General features: G+C 40.9%; 2 protein-coding genes across 5 annotated transcripts in view; both read right to left on the bottom strand.

The window, feature by feature from the left end:
* Window positions 1-4,448, bottom strand: part of mpped1 (metallophosphoesterase domain containing 1) — an 80,920-nt gene extending 76,472 nt beyond the window's left edge. The window contains exon 1 of the mRNA XM_018697190.2: window positions 4,213-4,448. The gene's annotated coding sequence lies outside the window, so the exon portion shown is untranslated. The remainder of the gene's footprint in view (window positions 1-4,212) is intronic.
* Window positions 4,449-9,500: 5,052 nt separating this feature from the next.
* Window positions 9,501-27,379, bottom strand: part of scube1 (signal peptide, CUB domain, EGF-like 1) — a 99,523-nt gene continuing 81,644 nt past the window's right edge. For 2 of the 4 annotated variants that reach the window (XM_018697181.2, XM_018697183.2), the window contains 14 exons: window positions 25,445-25,561; window positions 23,696-23,818; window positions 23,411-23,530; window positions 19,437-19,535; window positions 18,960-19,076; window positions 18,609-18,767; window positions 18,285-18,488; window positions 18,020-18,181; window positions 17,400-17,567; window positions 16,187-16,348; window positions 15,839-16,036; window positions 15,604-15,756; window positions 15,397-15,476; window positions 9,501-14,767 (listed from right to left, as the gene is read on the bottom strand). In XM_018697181.2, the coding sequence (XP_018552697.1) occupies window positions 14,615-14,767; window positions 15,397-15,476; window positions 15,604-15,756; window positions 15,839-16,036; window positions 16,187-16,348; window positions 17,400-17,567; window positions 18,020-18,181; window positions 18,285-18,488; window positions 18,609-18,767; window positions 18,960-19,076; window positions 19,437-19,535; window positions 23,411-23,530; window positions 23,696-23,818; window positions 25,445-25,561 (2,015 nt within the window). In that variant the 3' untranslated portion in view covers window positions 9,501-14,614. The remainder of the gene's footprint in view (window positions 14,768-15,396; window positions 15,477-15,603; window positions 15,757-15,838; window positions 16,037-16,186; window positions 16,349-17,399; window positions 17,568-18,019; window positions 18,182-18,284; window positions 18,489-18,608; window positions 18,768-18,959; window positions 19,077-19,436; window positions 19,536-23,410; window positions 23,531-23,695; window positions 23,819-25,444; window positions 25,562-27,379) is intronic. The other 2 variants (XM_051077534.1, XM_051077535.1) reach the window with 1 other exon arrangement.

Below are 27,379 nucleotides of genomic sequence, written 5' to 3'. Positions count from 1 at the left end.
GACAAAGAAAGAAAACTAATATTGCAAAATAAATAACAAAGATCAGAATTATCAAAAAGATGAACTCCATCTTATGTAAAGAATATATACACCTCACATACAATAACATGAGTTGACATCATAAAGGGAGATCCATCCTATAGACACGCTGACTTCAATAGCCTAAGAAAAATGAGTTTTTGTTGCCAACCTCAAAGAATATACTGAAAAGACTGGGAAAGAACATGCAAAACCTTCATTGTAGAAGGGTGTGAAAACCACAAATATGTTTGAACATTTGTTAGCGCTGCACGCCGTTAAAAAAGGGGAACTTGAAAGCACACAGGCAAACACTGCATCCCCTCCAGCTAATGCAGTACAAGTACATCTGTTAGCTCAAATACTGTTAACATTTAAATCTAACAGAGCCACACAAGCAGTCTAAGCACAATTCACCTTGGATAGAAACCTAAATGAAAAGCAGGTGTTTTGCAGAACGTTAGGCTGCAAATTGTAATTCCAGAGCCAGTGACTTCTTGTTTATTAATGCTCTATAATTTGTGTTCCTTTAAATATTTCCTGTAATGTTCTCAGTGGCCATCCCTGGTGTGTGAGGCCTTCATATGTGTATGTTGCCTATTAAGACTCAGACTCAGCTCTTGCGGCTCATTGTTCAGAGGGTCTGGCAACTGCTGGGACAGAGCGGAGCCTCCGAGAGGTGCTGAGATGACAAGGATGCCGGGAGAGAGGGAGGTGATAATTTGGGGACCGGCAGCTTTGGCAAAGTCCGCCTAGACCGCCATGCGATGTCGGTGCGCCATCTCGATTCCTCATTCACTGCAACCTCACACGCTGACAGCACACCGACGTGACAGATACACACTTCACACTGTGGTTGTTTGTCACGGGCAAATCCCAGCATGCATTGTGGATGTGTTTCAGGGGTGCATACAGTAAAGTGTGTGTCCTGTGCACACACACACACACACACACACACTGGTGTGTATGCAGGCCTGTGCATGCATATTTAAATGTGTTACTGTTGTCATGAATGTGACAGTGACAGCCTCTCACTGCCCGTGTGAGACAGAGAAACGCGGTAGCAAATGCTGAGAGTGGAACACTCTGGGCTCAGACGCAGTTTTCTAGATCACGCAGGCTACACAGGATGACTAAATCTTTAGTCGACAAAGTTTAGCAGCACCCTTTGTCCACTCACACCCCTCAGGGTATTCACTCTGTCTAAAGTCAAAAAATTCTGCTCCTCATATCTGGCAGATAATTCTTTCTGGAAACCAGTATCAACAAAGTCAACAAGTCAAAGTGAATTTGTCATTTAGTGTTTTTTTTTTCTGGCATTACTGATGTAATCTTCCAAGAGCAATGATTGTTATTTAATCCAGCGGAAATAATAGTGAATGAAGAACCTAGTTTTCTACACAGCTAATAAAAAAAGGTGGGAGAGACGAAGCTCTGATGAGAGATCTACTGGTCTCAGCTCTTTGGGACTGGATCCTAACCAGCAACTGGTCAGTTGTGCAGAAGTGTGAAAGTAGACAGGTTTTTAACTTCTCTCACATGTCACACAAATACTTTTGTCCATCACCACGAACACCATGGAGGAGAGAGTGTCCAAAAGCGCGTACTTATCCTCATGTGTACAGCTCACTGCATCCACATTCCAAAGACACACAATTAGATAGAAAGCTCTACCAGCTTGTCTACACAGGAGGCACTTCAGCCATGTTTTAGATGTGTGTCTCATGTGCATCTCATAGTACATAATATAGATGTTTATTTAACCAATGCAGCAGTCTGCGCTGACTGCATTACCAGTCACTGTTCATGTATATCACTTTAATGTCACAGCTGGTAAAGGTGGATCTTATTTTAGCCTTTACAGTCTATCATTAATACATCATTTACTTGTTGGTTTTATTTTTGTATTAGGAATCTGAACCTGCAAAGTAACTACAGTGATTGGAATTTGGGCTCTGAGTGCTGCCAAATGGCCGGTGACCTACACTAAATACTGTGCCTGAACGCATCCTGTGGAGGCACAGACGGACGACTGAAGCTGCTGTAGCTAATGTGCTGGTAAAGACAATGTGTTACAGAAGGAGCAGGGAGGCAGAGGGCTGCAGTCACGAGGATGCTGTTGGATGATAGGTCACACGACCGAGCTCGTTTGAATCATACTGAACCCTTAAATCATACAGCTTAATTTAAATATAACTTTTCTCTTCACGTTTTATTACCATGATTGCGCTTTTAATTTCAGGTTTACTTCACATCATGCAAATCCTCCAATTACTTTTGCTGCATTTTAAAGTGTGCAACCATAAATATTAGAATTACAGCGATCCTCAACATGGCTTAAAAATAGAAAATGTTTATGAATCTACACAAGCCAGTATCTGAAAAATACAAATAAAGCAAAAATAAATATCCTATATTTTGGTGAAATGGTTCAAAAAGAAGAGCTTCCTCACACTGTCCCTTTGTCTTAGTCAAGTGACAAAGTCACTCTACAAGACTGGCTTTTTGGAAGAGGTGTATTATGACTAGTTTTCTTCTTGTATAGAGTAGAGATGAGGCAGCTGTTCAACTCTCTCTACATATTACTCCTTTTTTTAAATCATGCTCACAATAGATCAGAATCACAAATTGATTACTTGTTGCCTGAATTAGACAGCGCACATCATCCAGATATCTGCACCATTTTATGATTTTGGAATTAAAATTAAAAAATTTTTTCATTACATACAAAAAAATCCATCAAAAAGCACACCAGTTGTAGAGAGAACTCGTAAAGAGAAACAGTTCAAGAGAGAGGATCAAACCTGGAGACATTTTATTTGTCTGTATTCAGGTTCAGCCCGAACACGAAAAAAAGAGAAAGGTGCCTCTCATATGTAATATTTTTTAATACTCTTGAACTTTTATCATGGCTAACACAGCCACATGAAAATTAACTGTCGCTCAGATATAATACATAGATTTTTATGTACATTTTGAATGTTATAAATGTGGAGAGGAAACCTATCAATGATTCAGAGAACATTTTTGGAGCTCCACAACTGACATGACTGAGTCACTCTCTGCAGTGAGAGATGGTGATTATAGCAGAGGCTCTAACTTAGGGGGTCCCTGAATCTAATGGGCCCCGAGCCTGTCAGTAAACCAACTAGGGAGAAGAGAGTAGGAACAAAGCCACTGGCAGCGGCAGCAGTATAGACCAGAACACACAGATAGAGCAGAGCACTGTAATGTACTGTATGTTAGTGAGGCTGCAGAGCGGCTGATAAATGCAGAAACAGAGGGAGAGGGAGTCTGATTGATGCTCTCTCTCCTCATGGGCACATTCTCATATTTAACACGCAGCCCTCACATTAAACTCGTGTGGCAACCTTCTCTGCTATTTCACTTGTTTTTTTGCCACATATGGACACACTCAAGATTAAAGTGCATCTGAGTGTGGCACTGAATTACAGTATGTTTTATGCATAGCCTGAATACAGAAAGAAAATTCATCCAAGATGTGAAAATATGGAGGAAAAATAAGAACGGTGATTATTCTAAGATTCAACATTTTCCTCTGTGTTGCCTCAACTCCCAACTAACTTCACCTTAAATTCACTCCCACACAATTTGCTTCAGTTAACTGGCTGCCAGGACTCTTTTTTTTTTTTTTTTTTTTTTTAGCAAACTTCTAATTAAAATCAGAAAGTCATTTCTGTCAGTTGAATTATCAGAGCGCTCCTGTAAATGATCAGCTTCAAGTTCCCCTCCACACAGTCTGCGCTCTGTTTAACTCAACTATAACCAAACTTTTCAGCCATTCGGACCCACAGGCTGCACCAGCTGTCTCTCTCTGGGTGTTTGGAAGTTCCAGTAAGCCTCCGCAGCCCGTGCTGTACTTGGAGACATTGCCCTTTGGATGTGGTGCTACTGAAATCTAATCTTACATAAAAGCGTTCCGGTGAGCCCTGCTGGAAAGCGTTATATCTTGTGGCGTAAATGCATGCCTTTACTAAAACCCAGACTATTTAAACGACCGCAGGACCCCCCCCTCCCTCACATGTGAGAGAGAAAGAGAAAAAAAAAATCAAATGGAAGGGGGGGCTCAGAGACGAGATTAAGCCGGGAAGATGCAGCGCTGTGTGGGTTCTGTGCAAACATCTGCTTAAAAACACATAAATGCAGCTAGGAAATGAAGAGGATTCAACCTACCGGCTCCTGTGGTCAGCTGCAGAGAAGCTGCTCGGTGATGGATGTTGAGGAGAGGAAGGTGTCTGCGCTGTGAGAGAGACGCGCTGGTCAGTTTGAATGCGCACCCCGTGGTGCACCGGTGGAGCGTCGTGGAGATCTCTCTCTCTCTCTCTCTCTCTCTCTCTCTCTCTCTCTCTCTCTCTCTCTCTCGGATCAGTCCTGCCCACCGTGTTTCCCGGTGAGGGTACGATGAGGAGGAGCTGAGGAGGAGGGAGTAAAGGGGGGGGGGGGGGACTGCGCGGGTTCTGCAAGAGCTCATTCCCGGTCACACAGCGACCGAAATCACGGCGGCTGGTGATAAGGTTCCCACTGGGACCACCGAAGACCGGCTGCAGGATTTAGAACACTGAGATCATGAGTCCATGATTCCCCAATCTAAACCTCGTCACCCTTAAAAAAAAATTTGACTTCTTAAGACATAGCCTGTTTATTTATTCGATTGATCAAATCGTTTTCTGTTAACAAGGTGACGCATGTCATATCTTATATGTCATATCTTATAATGTCATATGTAGAGTCTGTTTTGGTTTATTTATTCATTCACAAAAGAAGGATTCAAATGTTTTACTTGAGAAAACAAAGTAGCAAAACGTGAAGGTAATTCTGACTGGAGCAGCCAGAAGTACAGAGTAGTCAACTGATGAAGTCTGCACAATGACCCCTGTCACTGTTACACTGAATTACTGGGTCAGGTCGAGTATATTTTAACTCGCCTACTTCATATACTTTTGGATTGTTTAGGGCAGAGCATCATTTTAATCAACTCATAAGTTCTGAAAATAAAACCTTGAAATATCACAACTGCAAAGCAGATGTAGAGGAGTGGAATTCTGAGGTAAAATAAAGTATGTACTTATGGACAGTTTGGAGTAAATGTAGGCTACTGAATGTGTGAGAAATTGTAGTAACGTAACTCATTGTAATTTAGTCCTTAAACTGTAATTTTCTGATGACGAGCAGTGATGATGGTGCAGTGTATTCACTTGTTCCAAATACAAGTCAACTTTTCTCAGGAAATTTCTAGTCTGATGTTGGTGCATGAATCTGTCTTTTCTTCCTCATGGCTCATTTCTCAAAATCCCCAGCAGAGAGAGTCTAAGGAATGAGACTGAGGGGGAGGTGGGACCGTCTCACTCCAGTGGAAAAAATATATGTACGCTTGATTTGAGAAAATTTAAAGGATGGCCATATGGATAATGAAACAATGGGCTTCTGGGCACAGACACATAAAAGCCCATCCCGCCTACCTACTAAAGCACCACCACCCACCCAACCAGCCTTCGCTCTGCATCTCTGCCCATTGTTTTATGCAGGTTCACCTTAACCATATAGTGCTGCTGCTGGTTAAAATGCTTCCTTGGTTTCAGGCTGGGCATTAGACATCCAGATCAGATCTACACTGACACACCTCTCCACTAGTATCATACAGAGTATTAAAAATGAATCTCAGTGCAGGTTATAATTTCTGAAGAGTCATTCTGCTGCCAAAATGCTTGAGTTGCTTCAAAAGTTTACACAGTTCAACAGGCACACTGTATCTGTTGTATTATGTGGGAAAAAAAAACCACAAAAGAACACAAATAAAAATAGATAAAATAAACATTAGCTGAGACTATGTGCCCATATTAAAAGATGAAATGAAATGAAAACATTTCAAGTCACTTCAAATAGAGGTTCTAGCTTTGTGGGCCCTGGAGCCTTTGGCCCCTGGACCAGTACTGAATAAGTCTATTCATTAAGCCAACCAAGAATTTATTAGTGTGTGTGTGTGTGTGTGTGGTGTGTGTGTGTGTTGTGTGTGTGTTCCTTTGCAGAGGTCCATGTTTGTGATTCAAGTGTATTCTATCCATCCATCCACCTTTGAGACACATTTATCCTGCTGATCAGAATATTTGTCAGTGATCTCTATTACTATTGATCAGTAGATCAATAAACAGTCGTGTAGTGGTAAACCTTGATAAGCTTGGACCAGTTAAATCCTTGTTTGTGGGCTGAAATGAAAGAGAGGAAAAGTACTCCCCACCATTTATTGGCTGTGTAAGGGATAATCAGTCAAATTACAGCATTACAGCATATCACCACCTCTGCTTCTGTTTATCCACAGGTAATTGGACTGGGATTTAGGCTGGTAATGAGCTAAACAAATAGACCACAATCTGGAGCTCAAACAAATGCATCCATAACCGCCAAAGTTACAGTGGAAGCATCCGGAGTCGTAGGCTGGAGTGAGTGTGCCATCTGCTGGACAAATACGCTCAACTTGTCAGTTAATTATCTTCCAGAAAATAATTACCTGCTGATCTTTTAAAAAGCCTCACGGTACTGTAACAAGTGATACCACTGTTCTGAAAATATTAGCAGAGTCCCCAGAAAATCCTCTAATCATCTGGATGAAAGAATATTCTGTCTGCTGCATAAGTAAAGGGGTGGAAGGAAGTGTGCATCTCTACTCGATTTAAGCATTTTGAACCAAACTATTATTTGTCTATATTAATGTTACAGTCATTTCCTAGTTTAAAACAAAGCAAACCATTAATATTTTTGTGTTGTACAAAAAGATGAGGGACGCATTGTCATTTCCAGCTTCCAGGTTAGGAAATAGTTATTTGAGAAACACATTAAAAAACCTCTTTATCATGCAAACAGACAAAATACTTTTTTATCCAGAGGGCTAAAGGAGAATGTGAGGATTCTGGAAATGCCTTCACTACAGGTGATAATGTTATTATACTAATATACAGAGACCCTTGAAAAGAAACCTCTGATTGATTATATACCTGTTTGCATTAGTACTTCCACTTTTATATGATAGGTGTTTAGCTCTGTGTAGAGGTTTGGCATCTTTCAGCTCATTGTTTTGGCTTTACAACTTTACTGCTCAGTCTCACAGCTCTCATCAGCCTTGTTTCCAGCAGCAGTAGGCAGCTGTTTCCAACAAAATTAGGAGACGGCCCCAAAGTACAGACTGTAATTTATTCAAGATCAACTCAAAACAAAAGGAGAACCAAAAACTCACTGTCAAACATGGCAGTGGAAAATCCAGAAAATAAAGTCCAAGGAAAACAGCAGGAAACACAGGAACACAAGGATGACACGATATAAGGTAAAAACCTGGCAAGTCAGGAGCACAGACAAGGCTAATTAACAAATTGGACTCTGGTGAGACAGAAACCGTGAGGAGGAAGTAAAACCACAAAAGACATGCCAGGCAACCATTACCAAAATAAAGACACAGGAAACACACCAGGACATGTGACTACAAAATAAGTCCAGGAGACATGAGGGAAGGGAAAACCAAAAATAACACATGAAGGTGAACACCAGAAACAGGGAGAAAATACTAAATAACAGAGACAGCAGGTCACACCTCAGGCCGTGACTCTGGTAGTCCTGCTGCACACTATCTTCTCAGCAGCAAACAGGAGGCTGACACCGGTTTGAGATTAGCTGGTGAACAGAGACTCAAGGTTTCAGAGCTAAAAGACGGGGAATACTGCACTTAGATTCATCAGGTGGCCAGAAACCAGAGATAATGGGGTGTGGTTAAAATCATGTTAAAGCTACACTACTCTACACTAGGTCTATGTATTTGCATTATGTATTTGTCCATTTTGACAAATTAGAATCAGGACTTGGACTTGGACTATCATTCATTTTCCCCTCTGATTTGTCAGTATACATTTAGTAACGCGTAGTCACTGTGTCACACTTTTCTCACCCAGTCAGTCCACGTTCTGTCTCTCTCGCTTCATATCCAGTGAACTTTCAGCAGAGCGATTGATGGAGTGAAGGCAACAAGATAGTAAAGGGAGAGAAATCTCAGCATCTGGCACAGTTGCATTTGCCTGCAGATGCTGGCTGCTGATTGGACGTCCTGGAAAGATCACGTAGGAAATATCAGATCTACCTGTCAAATATGATTAATGACCAACAGCAAGGCAGCTGAGGAGTTACAGTAATGAGGAAAGAGACTGCCACTGCCAGTCAGAGTTATGGGCCATTGTTTGTGTATCTGGGTCCCCTGATTATTTTATAATCCAAGCACATGGAATTCTTTTATTTATGTCTTAAAAATGCAAACTTTACACTGTCAGGGGGGGAAAGGCACAATAAAGAAGACTACACAGAATGCCTCACTACGGTTTGTAAGGTGACATGTTTATTTCTCTTCTTCCTGGGGGTGTCAGCTGATTGACAGTGTGAGGAGTGTCAGGTAATGCAGCGGCGATATGACCATCAGCATTCAATAACATAGAAATTAGAACATTTCAAGTGTGAAACAAAGCCATGTGTCATCATTTAGCTGTTAGCTTAGGTGCAGTGTGAATGTGATATGCATGTGGTCAAAATATCAGCATGAACCAAATAAGGAGAAAATACAAAAGTCATTCATCCACTCCTGGAAACTACTGAATTTCATTTGTGTACACCTTTTTAAAAAAGTTGCATTGAGATCATTAGAGGACACAAATGTGAGTGTCAAAAAACTACCATAAAAATATAATTTATTAATATCATTTTTAGGATTTTGGCCCTTTAAATGCCAGTTTGTGTACATGATAGTCACTGTTGCTTTTTGGGAAAAAAGACACAAAAAATTAATTATTTTCAATATAATAAATGCTAAGGAGAAAAATTTCTTTTGGATTAATACAGTGTGGGATATGTCAATTATTAGCAACAGCACTGATTTTGATGCATTATTATTATTATTATTTTTTAATATAGTGTCTGACTTATGATCAAAATCACACACAGCGCCTTAGAGGCATAAATGTCCACATCAGTAAGTGAGTTAAGGAATATTTGAAAAAGTTTATGAAAGAGTTCTGAATGAAGTATTCTATTTTAATATGGCTCTTATTTTGTGACATCCAGTTTGTCAGGCTTTACTTTTTTGGAAGGATTCAGTATAAAGACCAAAAATGTTTTAAACGTTTGAGTCTGAAGAACTCACTTCTCTTCACCTACTGAGTAAAATAAGACAAAGAAAGAGAATTATAATGGGAAAGTCCTCCCAGTATGAATGATGATTAATGTTTCTGATGTAGCATCCAGATCTGCTGTGCTGTGCTTGAAGATAAGAAGCTATTAGCAGAGTCAGCTAAAAGTTTCTGGAAGTGTACTTAAGGCGAGTTGTGCGGAAAGATCAGAGATAAGACGGGCAGATACAAGTCTTTCCAAATGCTCATCTGAGCCCGTTCACTGTGAATGAGAAGACTTACATGGAAACACAGAAGAAACGTGAATCTGTTTTCTGCTACTGTTTTATTTAATTTGTTCAGTACTGGAGTTTCATGGACCAAACAATGGCACAACACTGCGTTACAGATTCTCTCTTTGGGTACAACCGACTAACACAAACGTTAAAATTATTCCTCTACAAAATGGACTTAAGTACACACATACACAGTCTCTTTCTCTATCACAGACGTCCAGCACAAAAACTCACTGCTCACACACACACACACACACACACACACACACACACAAACAGAAACACTCACACTTGCTGCTCATACATTCATTCTCAGACATTCACACACCACATGCACCCACCCATTCACAACAGAATACATTCTCAGGAAAAGAAAACAGTCAATCATAAATTTTAGAGCATTTCATATCATTTTCCATAACACTCATAGTGAACAGTGCCCACTTCAAACAGGAAGTAGGCCGTACCATAACATGTCTGTGTGGCAGCTATTTGGTAAGGCCTAGAACTATACCTAACAACAGTATGCTTTCATTTTTGGACAAATGATTTGACATTTGGGGTGATGGTTAAAGAGTTTATCTATTCTAAGGGGTGATTATCAGCCGATGCCAATAGAAATATATACCTTTTAATGATTTCCCATTTTGTTACTGATTCTCTCAACTATTCAATATCTTGTTTTGGAATAAAACCCTGAAATATGAGCAGTTTACTGCTATGCAGGACCATACTTGTGGTTTTGCTTACTTCATGTGATTTCAGACCATTTTCCAAAGCATAAGATCTTTGATTGATTTCCTACCTTCAAGCCACTAGTTTTATTTCAGGACACTATGAAAATCAATGTGCAGAAACTGGAAAAATCTATCAGTAGTGATTTTTAGTCACTTTTATTATCATATCTTAAAGTTAAAAGGTAAACAAGATAAACAATAATGACATTTTGGAACTCCAGGAGTGTTCCTGTGTCACCAACCACCCAGCTTGCTAGCTAGCAGGTGCTGCGTTGCTATTTCCCCAAAGGAAACCTAGGTTTGTCAAAATGTTCACAGCAACACTGATCTGAGCACAGAGATGTGATGGTGTATATCTACATGACCCACATTTTGTGACTGGATTATCCCTGTGATATTTGAATAATACAGTAACTTGACAGTATACAGCCGGGCAGGAAAAATGAAGTTCACCACAGAAAATGCAGTTGATAAGAAAACCTAACCTCAATGCCCACTCAGTGATTAATGTGCTTTCAAGCATCTTGCATGATCTTCATCAGCTAATGGAGTTTGGTCATGACTGAACTCTGAAGCATGCTCACAAAAACGAAATATTTCAGCAATTTCATTTTCATTGCTCATTCCACTCAACTCTGCAAAGTCCATCCGCTGATGAAGACTGTGCGATATGATTTAAAGCTCCAGATCAGCTACTAAATGGACCTTGAGGTGAGACTGTTTTGTCAGCTACAGAGATTGTGTTTCATATTGAGCCTATTAAGCTTATCTTTGGCTACAGGCTTGATTTTAAAAAGCTGCTGCTCTAACAACAACATTATGAACTCAACTCAATATGTCCTGGAACACCCCAGTAAGGAGCATTCTAAAAAAGCTTCCAAATGAAATACCACACATATACACAGCTATGAAAACTTCAGTAAAAATTAAGCAACTAATTGTTCACTGTTATCTCAACTACATTACAATTATGAAAGTTTATTTCTATAGTGCTGACACAGGTGTAAGGAAACCTTAAGACCTATGCTTTGAAAAATGAGAGCTATAATATGCAAAATGTCCAGGATGTTTATTTCAACCAAAATGAGTGGGCTTTGATAAGAAAATTAGCAATGACACCCCCTCATCATCCTTGTGCCCAGCACAAAGAGTAGGAACTTTCTCCTTCCATGAATAATGAGACTGCTGGGTTTAGTAACTAAAGAAGCATTAACACCAATAAGGAATATTACATGTATATGCATATGCACATATACAAATGCATTTTTTTTTTTACCATTTGTCAGGGGAAGCTAGCTTCTTTATGAACAACATAAAACACAGACAGAGTTCACTGGCTGACAGTTGAAGCTGCAAGTGCTACAAACACACAGACACTTTGACAGGAAATACCTCTTATTACGACTGTGTCCCTGTCACTAGACTGACCTCCAGACCAACACCCCAGTCACACTGTACACGTTTTTCAACTCCAGTCGCGTTCGCATTGTGCAGATATCGAGTCCATCTTCAATATGCAGTATAGGATTTCATAGACATATTAGTACCAATGGGAATGACACAAAAACATTTAGTTGGGTTATAAAAGAAAAGCATAGTATACACACTATACTTCCTATTTAATGGAAAGAGAGTGCATCTTGGTGAATGCAGATATTAGTATTTTAGAAACAGGTATATACTGTAGTAGTACTGTATGTATGTATGTAGTGCCATCATACAAGAAGCCTTTATGGTGATGCTCCATCTCTCTGGCAGCTATAGGACATGCTTAAGAGATGAAGCAGGACTGGGCAGTGAAAACACTGTAGTGGGAAGTTTGAGTGATGCAACGTTGCACTGTCTTTTCTTTGAGAGATTTAGTTGAACATACAGTCTCGGGTTCTGAGATGTTGACGCTTCAGTCTATGTTTCCTCGCTGTGTGCATGAATGGGGTTTGAACCTACTGTAACTGAGAGAGTCTGGGGGCTAACTGTAAGCTACAGATTGAGAGCAATACCAGGAGACAGCTGTCTTTCTCTCTCATTGCTGCCACATGTGGCACATTTCAAAACAACACAAAAAAGGTAACAAATACGTAACTTAGATCTTTTTTTCTCCTACAGTTTAACATATAAAATTCAAGTGCAATTAAAGTTCCAAATATTAGTTACATCACAAACATTTCTCTCTAAAGTAACAATCTGTTACTTGCAGGTAGTTTCTCTCATCTTGTTATTTTTTTAATTAAAAAAATGACAATGTTGACTTTCTGATTCACCCCATTAAATCTTTCATTGTGCTCCGATGGATAAAGCACCCATCGAGGTGAAATGGTTTAGATTTCCCGACTTTAACATTTCTTTCAATTTATTTTTCATGTTAAAATGTGTTTTAAGTGCACCCATTGTTCTCTCATTTCTGTCTCGTGCACATCGGGACCACTGTGCATTCACTGTGTGTGGGCATGTACACCTGTGTATGTCCACACAAACATACACTTTCTAACACATTTAATATGTCTGTCCTATCTAATAACATCTGTGATGTGGGCTTCTGCAAGTTCTGACATGTTCAGTATAAATATTACAAAAACAAAACAACAACTCAAAGCAGAGCAAAATAAAATGAGAGGTGGACAAAGTGAAAAGAAGATTGCAAAAGAAGGTGCAGAACTCAGAGAATGGTTTGGAGAAAAGAAGAGAGCATATGGTGAGTAGAAATAGAGTTTGACCGATATATAGGTTTACTGATACTGGCCTTAAATTAAATACTGGGGGTACAACTTTACGATAACACATACTTTAATTATTTTAGGAATGCAAAATTAATTACTTTTTGAATGCTTTGCAAATGAATAATAATAATAATAATAATAATAATAATAATAATAATAATAATAATGTTTAACATGAGGCTAGAGCAAGGAGACAGTTAAACTTGCTTAGCACAAAGTATAAAGACTGGAAGAGGGAGAAACAGCATGACTCTGTCTGGTACAAAGATATGACTGTTTTCTGTGCTAATTCAAAGGAATGAGCTTTTACTGCACCTGACAGAGAAATGGCACATAACCAACCAACTTCCTACTTGCCATTTTTATACTTCCTTTTCTTCTCTTTTTCATCTTCTTTTTAAAAGACATATTCAATAAACAAGATATAGCATGTTAACTAGTGAATTTTAAAGGTGCTGTTAGGTGGACTTTGTTACTTTTAGACAGAGCCAGGCAGTAGCAGGCTGTTAGCCTTGACTGTTGGGCTAACAGCCTGTTGGCTGTAGGGTTATATTTACTATACAGACATGAGATTGGTATTGATGTGAACATTTATCTATCAGCAAGAAAGCTAACAAGCCTGTTTTCCCAAAGTCAAATTATTCCTTCCTTCCTACTTTTAGTACTTTTCAGTTACCAGGTCGTGAGCTCACATTTCAGTTATGAGTAAACATGGGTTCACACCTGGCACCCAAAGCTATTTTCATTTTTGAGACATAACAGCATGTTACTAATCTGTAAAGCTGTTAAAAAAACAGCAGCCTTTAATAACAAATTGTAAAATGCTGAGCATTTTCTATCTGTATCTGTTGTGAGTCAGTTACCAATGTCCACTACAGATCTGATGCAAATTCTTCCACTGACTACAGCTACATAACAAGTCTGCAAAACATGAAATCAATTGTGATTTCTTTTCACAGTGAACTGATTACACTGTTCAATAACACTATACATTACAATATAAACTGTAACAGCTGAGATACAGCGTCCCTATTAAATATGCTAAACCCACAAAACAGCTGCTTTAGCCTTGTGTTTTTTTATAGTGTGATATGTTAACTGACCTTAGACAAATGAGGGAAACATCTGCTGCTGTGTGTCTGACTATTTCTCTGTGTACTGCAGCTTCCTCCCACAGAGACGTGCAGGTTAGGTTAACTGGTGACTCTAAACTGCTTCTAAGTGTGAATGTGAGTATGAGTGGTTGTCTGTATATGCCTTGCCCTGCGACAAACTGGTGACACCCCACACTCACGACCCTTAAAGGATAAGCAGTATAGATAATGGATGGTTGGATATATATGTATGTATAACGGTCAAATTTAAAGAAACAATATATACACACACAGTATATCATGTATCTTCTGCTACATTCTAAAACTATTAAAACTGGCCTTCAAAAAACCCATATCGGTCAAACCAAATAGAGAAAGCTGCATTAACTGGAGGGAGGAATGTCAGTTAATCATGTATTACTACTTAAAGGGTTTAAAGATGAGGAAAGGCATCATGTGACAAACAGCATTGAGGACAAATACAGGAAATGAAGGCGTTTAGTCATAGAACAGGTACATCAACGATTGAACCAAGGCAGGGGAGAAGTGGGGAGCTGGATTTGGAATGACGCAGGATGATGGGGGTCTTATGGGGGTCTATTTGTACGGCCGTAAGAACCTGGTGACTTTGGAGCGCAGCAGCTTGATGAAGGAGCGGGGGAACATCTCTTTGGACTCCTGTGCTGTGTACTTGAAGTAGTTCTGGGGGTGGGCCAGCACATCAAACAAAGCTTTTATCAGTTTCTTGTCCTGTACAAAAGACACAGGGACAAAGGGTGTCACCACATTGGACAAATCATAAGGTCAGGGATTTTTTTCAACCTTTATTTTTTTGACAGCAATCAACCTTTCAAAAGGAACAGACATCTTTCACCCTCTATTTATGATGGCCACAAAGCACTTAGCTATGGTATCACTCACAAACTGTCCTTATATATGGATGATATGCTACTATATACCTCCAAACCAATCTCATGGTCTCATGAACTCTCTATCTGAGAATATACCACAGTCTCTCTTTCCATTCAAGGCTGTGTCTGGAGGGTTTAGGATACTTGTGGATCAACTTCATTCTATGATCTTTTTGCTAAAAACTTTTGATGAATGTAAACTTGGCATTACATGCTGGTCCTCTCTCCCTTCGTCCATAATTGGCCATGCTAAACTTATAAAGATGTCGATTCTCCCCAGATTTTCTATATCTGTTCCAACACATTCCAATTTTTATGAGACAGCCTTTTTCTGTTTTTCTCTGCTGTAAAATTAATAAAAAAATATTTGAAAAAGAAAGAAAAAGGAACAGACATGAAATGGAGGTCCCTGAGAGTCAAATACCAAGAACAATACAACCATAAGGCTGTTAATGTTTCCTTCAATACCTTCAGTATCTCCTGGTGGTTCTCAGAAGCGTAAAGCCTGCCATCTCGCACTATGTCCTCTATGAGCTGCTGGTAGTCCTCTGGAACACAATATGTTTGCATTACATTACAATACATTAAAAAAAACAGCTATAAGCAGTTCTTTCTGAGTCTTGCTGAGTTAAGGTTGATGGCAGTATAAAACCCAGTAAAAATAAATTGACTCACCATCATAGGTGACATATGGAACTTGGAAACCTTTGCCACTGTTACCCTCATTGGACTTGAACTGGATCCAGAGCTTGCGAGAGCGAGAGGTGAAGGCGATGGGCCGCTCATAGGTCTGACACGTCTCATAGGTGGTGATGGAAGTGGGCACGGCTGGTGGAAGAGCACCAAGCGTGTTAGAATATCACTAAATCAATGTACTTTATTGCTGCTCCAAATCAGAAAATCAGTTTACCGCTCTTCCTCATGACAAGTACATCTCCACACTCATCCTCGATGGGGAGGAAGATCTCCGGTACCACAATGAGAATCCGCCTCTTGTGTGGTGGGTTGATGGTCCAGACACAGTCCACATTGGACGGATAATCTCCAGGGTAGTTAGGAGACTCAATGTAGCCTGTGTACTCTCCCAGCTCACCTCCACACAGCTGGTCTGAGGACAAAATAACAGAAGCACTTTGCACTATAATTCATTTCAATACAACAGCATCACTTAGTGAAAAAACAACCACTGTCTCTGAAGTCTTGTTGCACTCATTCATCAGTCACTCTGGATAAGACTGAATGTAATGAGCAGCATTACTTTTGCAGTGGGAGACGTTGGTGGCACCGTCAAAGTCCGTGGTGGTGTTCCCGGGGCAAGTGATGCAGTAGTTCTGCCCAAACTCAGACTGGTAGGTTCCGGCTGGGCAGCGGATACAGCGGTGGGTACTGGAGTTGTAGTAATGTCCAGGAGCGCAGTGCACTGGGGAGAGACAGGAAGAAGCCAGTGTACATACTGTGCCAACAGAATGAAGATAAACACATCAATAGATGGATCAGCAAACATGGCAGCAATAGCTCCTGTTGATTCCTCCTTTATAACATCAGGAGGATTTGCGTCTTCCTCATCAGGGAGGGAACACAGGTGTTGATCCAGGTGCTTGTCTTCCCCCACCCTAGACTACAAGCTAATCCAGAATGCTACATCCCACCTGGCATTCATGTTCATGTTCTCCTGTGCACTAGACTGGCTCGTGCTGGCCTACAGGGCAGTGACGGAAACCGCTCCTTCCTACCCCTCAAGACACGGTCAAACCCTACACCTGAGCCTGGTCACTGCACCCTGTGGTCCTTTATTTCAGTCAAGGATCCACAATGGTGGAATGAAATCCTCACTTAAGTCAGGACAGGAGGTTTTGGGCAAAAACAAATGTGTCATTGCAAATGCCAGTATTAACATAACCAGTTTTGAAGTGGCAGATGAAAAACTCAAATTACACAGGAGAAAGTAGCTTATATAGTAAATTTACTGGCAATCTGTCCTATAATTAACAAGACCTTTGACTGAAAAACAAAAATCAACAAAAAATAATCTCATGGTGCTGGAGGAAAGGTCATGGGGTCACCAAAGTGAGTGGTGTACCTCTAACAACCATGAGTGTCTGTACAAAATATCATCAGAATCTAATGTGTCTTATCATCTAATGCCATCATAATATAAAGACAATAATCTCCAGAAAATACAGTTTGGGTGATAATGTGTTGGCACAGGTACTGTTGATTTTAATGCCATCATGCAGCAGTATAAAGAGATGAACAGTTTAACAGCGAGGTTAGTAAATTGCCGTCTACACTGAAGATAAAAAATGGAAGCCTGACGTAATGGTACACCTCAAATAAATGTCATTTTGGCAATAAATGCCACAGTACTGATCTGATGGTGTGTGTGTGTGTACTAACTATGAATAGAAACTGTATCAACAGACATCCATTAGATCACAGAGACACAAAAACAGACAGACAGAAAGCCTCACCTTTGGCCTCACAGTCCCTGAAAGAGACTGATCCTTCATACTTGGTCATGAGGCCTCCTCCACAGGGGAAGCAGAGGACTCGGCCTGGTTCAGGCTGGTATGAGCCCAGCGCACAGGGCTGGCATGGACGAAACCCATCGGCAGAGAAATGACCAGCTGGACACTGACCTGAGGGTCAGAATTACACTCAGTGCAAGATCAGTCTGTACACACTGTCTGACCTCACCTCTCTAACACTGGTCGTTGGTGCTCCATTGTGGATGTAGCAGATTCAGTTTGCTTAATGACCACATGGTGATGCTAACCCAACATATACCAATCAGCCACAATATTAACTGCAGCTATTTGCACCTAGGAAAATAAAGCCTTTGAGTAATCTATCATTAAAATTACAAGTGGAAGGTGTGTTCAAAAAGTTCTGAGACTGTTCCTGTTGAGAACAAAAAAACAAAAGAATCTTTTATTGAAAGATTTAGGCTACAAATCTTTCATCCAGACTTGAAATGAACCCGCTCCTGTGTCTTAATATGATTAATAAAGCAGTTCTTTCAGGGAAGGTTGAATGCAAGATCTGAGGCATTTTAAATGAGAGCTGGAGTCATGATGGGATGGTGAGTTACCTCCACACTGAGACACATTCTTGGCTCCAGCGACTCCTTGTCCTTCAGTGCTGGGACACGGCTCACAGGACAGCTGACCCACCGTGTCCTGGTACGTACCAGGAGGACACTGGACACACTGCTCTTGCTCTCCACTGTAATACGTCCCCACACCACAGCTCACTGAGGAGGAAGACACAGGTGAGTAGCTCCTTCTTGTGGCTCCTATTGATGTTTGTTGTTATGACAGGGCAGCAACACCACGACAACAACTGACTGAACATACCACACTTTCCCTCTCGTAGGACTTGTCCGGTGCTGCAAGTCTCAGCGCCCTCCGGTACTCTGGACGGTTTCTGAGCCACCTCGTACTCCGTCCCAGAGAACTGAATGTAAAACTGCTGCTTGTTGATGGACTTCCTGAGCGTCCGCATTGCACTCTGCAGCTTCTGCTTCATCCTCTCCCGCACACAGTCCACATTACACGAGTCTGAGGCAAACATTCAGTCAGTTTCTACAAACCTTTCTATATGGCATAAAATATATTACATGATCTCATTTGTTTTTGTCTCTCAGTGGGGTTAGATAAGACAGGTAAAGAATATCACACCTGAGGCCTCCTCCTCCTTCATTTCCATCTCAAACTCTGCCGTGATGTGGGAAACCTCTTTTGAAGGCGACTTGCGTCCTCGTCTGCGCTTCTTAGATGAGTCGCACTTGAGGTTGACGAAAGTTACCTGGCAGTCGTCGGTGCAGGGGAACTGGCCTCCTTCCAGGAACAGACGTGCAGGGTGAGGAGGGAGAAGGAGGGTCATAAGGTAAGAGGTAAAGATCAGAATGTGTTAAAAATTGTGTGTTGTAAGTGCATTTTTTTCACCTATTAGTTAAAATGTAGATCACAAGTGGTAGCGTATGCAAAAGGAGGCTTCTTAAACTTGGTCTTGTGTGGGACCTTCCTTACCTTGCAGGTTCTGTTTGGATGAATCTCTGTGTTTCTCCTTGTTGCGGGGCCTCAGGTGACACTTAGCATCTTTGATCTTAAACCTGGCCTTCTGTTTAATGGGTGGCGCCAACATGTCTTTTCACAGCAGAAAAAAAAATGGACTATTATGACTATTAAGCGTGACACAGAGCAGTGCCAACAGGTATATAGAGTAAAATTATGCAAAAGGACATTTTCTGCCCCCTTAATCTGAATGATGTTCACGCTAGCCTCCACAATGATTTCTGAATATACAAGGACACAATCCCTTACTACTAGCCACCTGCATGCCATGCAGGTTGGTACTGTTTACTAGTACTTGCAGAGTGTGTTTCTCTCCTCGTTTTGACTGCAACCTCAATGAATACCACAGCTCACATCTGTGCAGTGCCAATTTCTTAATACAGGAAGTGAATCTGGCTCTTAATACATTTCATCATGCTTGGCCTACTGTACCGGCACAGGTGGGTAAGGCAGTGGTGGCATTCCTCTTCTGGGGAGCTTTACCAGGCTGAACCGGCACGCCGCAGCTCAGGGTGTAGCTGTTCTCTGAGTCTGTAAGTAACACGGACATGCACACACACACACACACACACACACACACACACACACACATTAGACTTCTGCTAGAAAAAAGAAAACAGACATCCTGATGAGAGGTTAGGAAGGCTGATTTTTTATGTCGTCTGAAGGACTGTGTGACCAGGTCGTCCTGATTTGTGTGTCTGTGTGCATGGGTATGGAAACATGTGTTTCACTTGGCAATGTACTGAGGAACAGTCACAGTGTTGAGGATTAAAAAGAATTTCATAAATGTTGTATGACCTTTCCCTCCTGTATTTAGAAACCAGACAGAGAGCCCAAAGGAATCTCTGTTGATATGTGACCTTAAACCCTGATTAATAAATTAAAGGTCAAATGAAAGCTCTACGAATCCTGTCTTTCTCTCTTGATGCACACATACACACAAAAACGCATTTCAAGTAAGAAATGAGGGATGAAGTCTTAAGAGGTCATAAAAGCGAGACGATTAAATAAGAGCCGGGGCTGCATTCAGCCACAGGAATTTACATGGCTCTCTCCCTCTAAAATTAAGACACACTCCAAAAAGACAGAAAAACAAATATTTCACCTCATGCCTGAGAGCTATCCATCATTCTCACACAATGACTGCCAAGTTAAACGGAGCGAGGGCCACGCTATGGAAAAAATGCTGTGATCAAAGAATGTAATCGATTTACAGATGTGTGTTAAGTACTACTGCAGGAGGAGATGCCGGCGTGCCAGCCAAAATGTTGGGAAGGGTGAGGCCAAGAAAACCTCACAGAGTGAAAAACACATCAGTCTGAGTGGAGAGCCCCCTGAGGAGTCCACAAATACAGCAGTAAGGAGCATGAGTGCCTTCATCAAGCATCACTGACAAAGAAGAATGAAAACAGAAAGCTGTGACTGGGAGCTTTCACCACTAGAGGGCAGCAAAGTGTGCAGTATGACAGTATTTTAGAGTCACCAACTTTAAAAGCCAGTATGTGTTTTTTCTTCCATCACGGTTTTACTTAATAAGCATTAAATAGACATCCAGCAATTCCACAGAAAATGTGTTTACCATTTATTTTCTCATTTTTCATCGTCACTTCCAGTCAAAATATAGACACATATACCTAACACATCCATGAACAGCCCCCATCCTGAATTAAACACCAAGGTCCCAAATATGAATTACCAAACATGACAAAGAGAAAGGAAAGCTATCATAAGAAAGAGAACAGAAAAAGGCTGCTTGACTGTAGGTTGGACAGAAACAAACTGAAGACCTTCAGTTCTGGGAGCTGCAATGGGCACCTCACGACTTTTGGAGGTTTGAATTGTTTAGCACAGGAGGTAGTACATTTTAGAAGGAACATTTGTCAAATGAACCTATATTCACAGAAAATATGAAGAAGAAATAACTGTTATTACTAACATGAATGAAATTATTTTAAAAAACTGAAACCTTTTTTTGGGCTCGTGGGAAAGAAGAATGACTGGACTGAGTGTATGATCCTTGAGTAATATGTGATTTTGTGTTGCTAATTAAATATTGATTTGCTACATATTTGGCGACAATACTAGTCTACAGCGAGTCTACAGCCATGTTAATAATAATAATAATAATAATAATAATAATAATATCCTTTTTCTAACATGAGAGATGGACAGCCATAGGACCAAAGAAAATCAAGAAAAAGAAGAAAATAGAGAAATAATAATGATACTAAATAAATAAACTGGACGAGGCAAGGTAAAACAGGTAACAAAGGTTTAAAGTAGCCAGTGCAAGGACAAAAAACAGGAGGGTCTTTGCATTGAGTTGACTGAAATGTGCATTAAAGTTATACAGAAAACCGTTAACTGGCTGTCTAAAGTAATAATTTGATAATCCTGTGAGAGAGTAACTTAAAGATTGTCTGTGTTGTTGGACTAGTGAGATCTATGGACTTGGCCTGTGAGCTGCAGTATAAAGATATAAAGATGATGCCCTACTTCAGTGAAAGAACACAAGGACTGATACTCCTTGCTGGTCCAGAAAAAAGCAGCAGCTATGAATCCCCATGTGGCCACCCTCATTAAAAAACCCTCATGGACTTTGAGTAGTGCTTTATGTAGCCCACAACATATCTCCATGCAGGACACACAAAGGAACAGCCCACACTGTAACCAAATGTTCACGTAGCCATTTTGAGGTAACAAGCTTTAGCATTGTGTTCTGTTCAGTTTAGAAAACAGAGAGATGAGCTTTACTAGGTGAGCCCACACCTGACAGACCACCGCTTGTCTGTACCCACAACGTCCTGCAAGCCAACACCTGCCAATGTCCCAAACCTCTGCCCTGCCTCTGTCCCACCCTCTCTGCTCTGCACCCAGCTCAGCAACACCCTGGCATCTCCTGATTCATTCCACACAGTGAGCTACCAACAGCCAGCTCTGCCCATCTCATCTGCCCTCCACTCAGCATGACGCGCAAGGCCCACAAGTGGTCCTGCTGGCTGACTCCAATGGGAAATTCCTGGACACAAACAAGTTTTTCCTGGTAAGAAAGTGCAGGCAAAGAAGCTGTTGAAAAGGAGACCCTCAGAAGCCCTCAGTACCTGGTGATCCACACAGGAACAGGTGACCTGTGCAGCTTCCATAAGGACACTGCGGAGGGAACAAGGAAGACTGCAGAACAAGCCAGTAGGGAGTTCCCTGACACCCAGATAGAATTCCTGAAATCCAGTTATGGTTTAGTTCTGGTGTGCCAACCCAAGCTTTTCAGTCACCCAATCTGGCCTCCTCATTTCTGGGGGCGCCACTGTCTATTTGACTGCTGACATGCAACTCAAAACCTCAAGCAAATAGGATCTGTCCATGGTCTATCTGCAAAAAGCCATTATTCCCAACACTTGGAAATTGTTGCTCATGTTCATCCAGTCATCACACAGGCGTTTCTGATGGAATGTAACATAAACCTCTCCATTTTTGTTTTCATATTCATGAGTTAAAATTACACATTGTCAATGCCAGCTGTTCAACAGAACAGGCGATTGAAGTTTGCCCAATGGAAAACTGTTAGCATTTCATCTAACAGCAGGCATGCTAACACTAAGCTATGCGTGGTTCTGGTAAGGTAGCATGATGCTAACTGCCAGTCATCTGTAATGATCACCAGGAGAGATTTAAATCTTGTGTAGCATATTATAAATTGTTACCCATGCAAGAATTACTGGAATATGAGCAAACAGATTACTCAGATTAACCAGCAGCATTTGTGACCTGTCTGTAATGATGGCCTCTCTCCCAGAACAGGTTGTTGTCAATGAAAGCACTGTGGTTGTTAAATGCTAAGAACAGCCAGGTGTGTAAACGCAGCAGGCGGCTGAAGTGATCCAGACCATAACCGAGAGTAGCAATGTGTCTGTAGATAAAAGTGAGGCAACCCAGTGCTTCCAGGACCTTCAGCAGCTGAAGCAAGTCCAGTTTTAGTATTTCCAGATTGGGGATATTTTTGGTCCATGTTTTCACCTCTTCATCCTGATATTCCAGATTATAGAATCCCCAATAATCACAGATTTGATGTGGGACTGAGCACTAAACCAGGGGTTGGTATGGAGAATGCTGGAAAAGTACGATGGGACAAAAGCAAGCCTTAACCATGGAGCAGAAGCAAAGCACATACTCCAGGAGGGACTCCACCTTGCTTGATGATAGTGTAAAATGGAGAGTGCAGATCTAAACATATCAGGGGATATATCGGTTCATCCTCTGGGGACCATGAGTATCTATACCAAAGCTCACGGCAATCCATGTAATAGCTGTCAAGGTTAGTTATCAAACCAGAAATGTCATGAGGAGGAAAAGTTGGGGGATCACCAAAAACAGTAAGAGATGTGTGTGTGAGTGCACACCCGTACCTGCGAGGAAGAGGGCGTTGGAGGGGCAGGAGAGCGAGCAGACCTCTGCTCCTCCGCTCTTGGTGCAGGTCAGCTGGGCTCGGGGTGCTGGTTTACCATTGGGCAGACATTTCACCGCCTCTGAGGAACACACAGAGTCACATCACCATGACAACCACCTGGACGCACACACACAGACATACACACACACAGCCTTGCTGTGAGAAACCCCCCCTACCACACATGAAGGCACGCAAAAGCAGATACACACACACACACACACACACACACAGAGTCGGTACTTACCGATGCAATCTTTCTTGTTCCAGTGGAGTTTCTGTCCGGGTGGACACACACACTCGTAGCTGCCCTGAGTGTTTATGCAGCCATACTCACAGCTCCCATTGTTGATGCTGCACTCATCTATGTCTGAGGCACAACACAGAGAGCATTAGTCAGTGTGTGTGTGATTTCTCTGTCAACAACAAACAACAAAAGACGGAGACAAAACATCTGGTTTATAGGCACATATCTCTTCAGAGGAATAACTCTGAAGAGATATAAACAAACATAGACAAATAAAAAAGATTTGTCTCCATATACCTTTAGTTCAGCAGTAAAGATACATGTGATATGTTTTCTGAATTGCCACATTACAAAAATGGTTTCCCTGTCTAATAAACTGTGATGATCACAGTTCTCATAGAAGTTTATATTTCACACAAGACAATTCATTTGAACCTCAGTGCTCTTTAGAAAATCATAACAGGTTTAGAAATGGTATAATTTTATGGGTTTGATGTTCCTCAGTTCTTTTCTACAGACCTTCAGTTCCCAAAGTATTTTCCTGTTTATGTTTTCTTTCATTTATAAATTCATTTGATATTTGTAATATGCTTTTTCCCCTCTCTCTTGATTCTTCTGTAGCTTTTTTTTCTAAAAAATTTCCTTAATCTTTTGGACAAAAGCATCTGTCAAATGAATCAATTAATGCAGTTTTATGGATTTATTGGAAATGAGAGAAAGAGACGGGGGATGACATGTAACATAGGTCCCCACTCAGATGTATACAAGGGATGCTGTGGTCTGTAGTCAGTGCTGTAGGACCCCTGTTTTCTGTCCATATTTAAGCTGAATGGTACAATACTGTATTGGACATTTACATTTCAACAGGATAAGTATGAAGTCTTGGCAATGAAGTCCTGGGTCAATGGGTAATGTCAGCACTTTGGTGAGACTGTATAACTACGACACAGTTAGAGTTATTTGAAAATGTTTGCACAATGCTATCTTTTCTTTTTCTTTCTTTCTTTTTTTTAACAGTCTTTACATCCACATGTGATTATCTGAGGTATCTTCTGCTCTCTCTTTTTTTTTTTTTTTTTTTTTTTTTTTGCTCCTGCTTGTGCATTGCAATTGCGCAATTTACATATTGTAGGCTTGGGCAGGATATAAAATTATCATATCAAAAAGCTAAAGTTTAGTGATGACTCAATGGTTTAAAAGTTGGGTTGTTTGTTTGTTTGTTTTGGAGATTCTCAAGTCTGAACTAATGAGAATCATCATTTGAGTCTGAATCCACCTTTACCTGAACATATAAAGACAATGAACACACTATCTCTCATTGATATGTTGCAGGTACACCCTGCTCCTGCTGCCTGCTGACAGTTAAACAACAGGGCAGTCAGAACTACATCCTAAATGAGCTAGGTGTGTGACAGCACACACACATAATACATGCAGAAAAGCAGTCAAATACCCTAAAAGCATGAATCCACTAGGAGACTCATACTGTATACACACAAACACACATTAAACACAAACACACAGTAAAGGTTATTCAGGGGAACTGAGGTGTGAGAGTGCACAGAGACTCAGAGACTGTTCACACTCTGAAAAGCATTGCCTTTTCAGATGCATGCACACAAACTCACACATTTTATCCACTGTCTCACACACTCCAGGTCTGTCAAGCAGCCACTTCCAGGCCAGTTTGCTGTTTCATATATTTCTCCCATGCTGTATGAAGTGAGTCTAATCTGAGCAGACTCTTACCTCCACAATGAGTGAGGCCGTACAGGATGAATCCCTTGTTGCACAAGCACTCAAAACTGCCAGGGTAGTTGATGCAGGTGTGGTCGCAGGTTCTCTCAAAGGAGCACTCGTCAATGTCTGAGGGAGACCACAGAGATAAGTAGTTGCTGAGATATATGGTAGCTATATGCTGTGGAAAGAATTAAGAACAGGAAATAGAGGCACTTGTGACAGTATGAAACATTTCCATCAGTGACTTAGCACATTAAGCTTAATTTGTTGTTTTTGTTTATGGATTCAATGGCTTTCCCCATTCACAGCTCACATCCAGTGTACAATTGATAATATACATCTTATGTGTCACATTTACCCATCTTTGTTAGTCCCACTCATCCTGGGAAAATGGAACTGGACTGTTTTGCTGAAATTCCACCAACATGTAAAGTTTGCTACAAAAGGAGAAAACACACTGGAACCTTGTTTAGATCCAGGTTGTTGCTGCTAATCTTTCATTTCCCTGTATGTATTCCAAGCATATGTGTAGAATTGGCACTAAAGCTGAACTTGAAGCTGCACCTCATAACACAAACAGATACTCAACACACAGGAAGCTAGCAGAGCTAGCTGTAAGTTAGTTACACATAGCATCTTTTTAATCTGATATCTGTGGTAAATGTGGTGATGTCTGACCTTATGACCTCCTCATAAATGTGGACACATGTCTTCAGCTTTGAGAAATGTATAGCAGACCATGTGACTGAAGCTGAGAGACCAAACAGGAAATGGACCAAAACAAAAATGGTCCCAAGTTGCTGCTCTAAAGTTACATACAGTATGTCTGTGATAGACTGAATTCATATTACCATGTTGCCTGGACTAATGAATGATGTGATTCATTGGTCTTTAAACAAACTGATACCCCCTAATCTGAAATATACATTATTTAAGTTTATGTAAATAAAAATAACACAAAACTGTATCAGTTTTGTATATTGATGTAAAACATTTGAAGGTTGCAGAACCAGTTCACAAACTTGTGTATATGAGCTTCAGCTCCAGCACACACATCTTCACACATTAATGAAAATAGGAACTGGTTCAGTTATGGTTCAAATCAGGCTAATGACAGCCCAGCAAGGTTTTTGTCCCGCTGCACTGATGGAAGCAAAGGTCGGAGGGATGAGTGGTTTACAGACATTGCAATCTTACTGACTCATTTATGGACAAACACAGGCTGCTCCCCAAAGACTAGAGAGGTGATTTATCACAGTGGACATTACGGTAAACAAATACACGAGTTACGCACTAAACTAGGACAAGAGCTCACTCTAATAAACCAATCCGGAAAAACTTCACTGGACTGAGGTCAGGACGGCTCACATTCACCATTATGTCAGTGTCTGAGTGAGTGGGCTATATGTGTGTATGAGTGTGTATGCCTGCCTGCGCCTGCGTATTTATGTGTACTTGTCCAGCACCAAATATTATTAACCTATCAGGAATGGAGGCCAGCGTTTCGAGCTCACCTGGTTTATTTCAGGCTGTTCCATGGGGATTTACAGGGCTAAAAATACAACATGTTATAATGGAGTTTGTTATGTTGAGGAAGTTGTTAAGGCCTGGATGTTGGCTCGGTAAATACTCCAGGCAACTGTCCATGTGAGGACTTGGGAATAGCGTGTCTGTTTTCGAGCTAGCCCACAAGCAGAGTTTACATATACTGAGCCAGGCACACTGAAGTTGTCTACAACTGTTTAATGTTAAAGCAACATATAGAAAATAAACGTCGGTTTTTGGTTTGGCTGGTGTGTGTTTTTTCCTGAGACACACCCCTGGTCACGATGAGGTGTTTCACAGTGATCTAGCTGCTGACAAGATTCTTTGTATCTCTCTGCCTTTCTAAACATTTAGAATAGAGGGAATCATTTGTGGAAATTTCTCATGCAACATGGCAAA

The sequence above is a fragment of the Lates calcarifer genome, linkage group LG18 (assembly GCF_001640805.2).
Source record: "Lates calcarifer isolate ASB-BC8 linkage group LG18, TLL_Latcal_v3, whole genome shotgun sequence".
Lineage (NCBI taxonomy): Eukaryota > Metazoa > Chordata > Actinopteri > Centropomidae > Lates > Lates calcarifer.
Note: the sequence above shows the minus strand (reverse complement) of the source record. Positions and strands in the feature narration are given on the sequence as shown.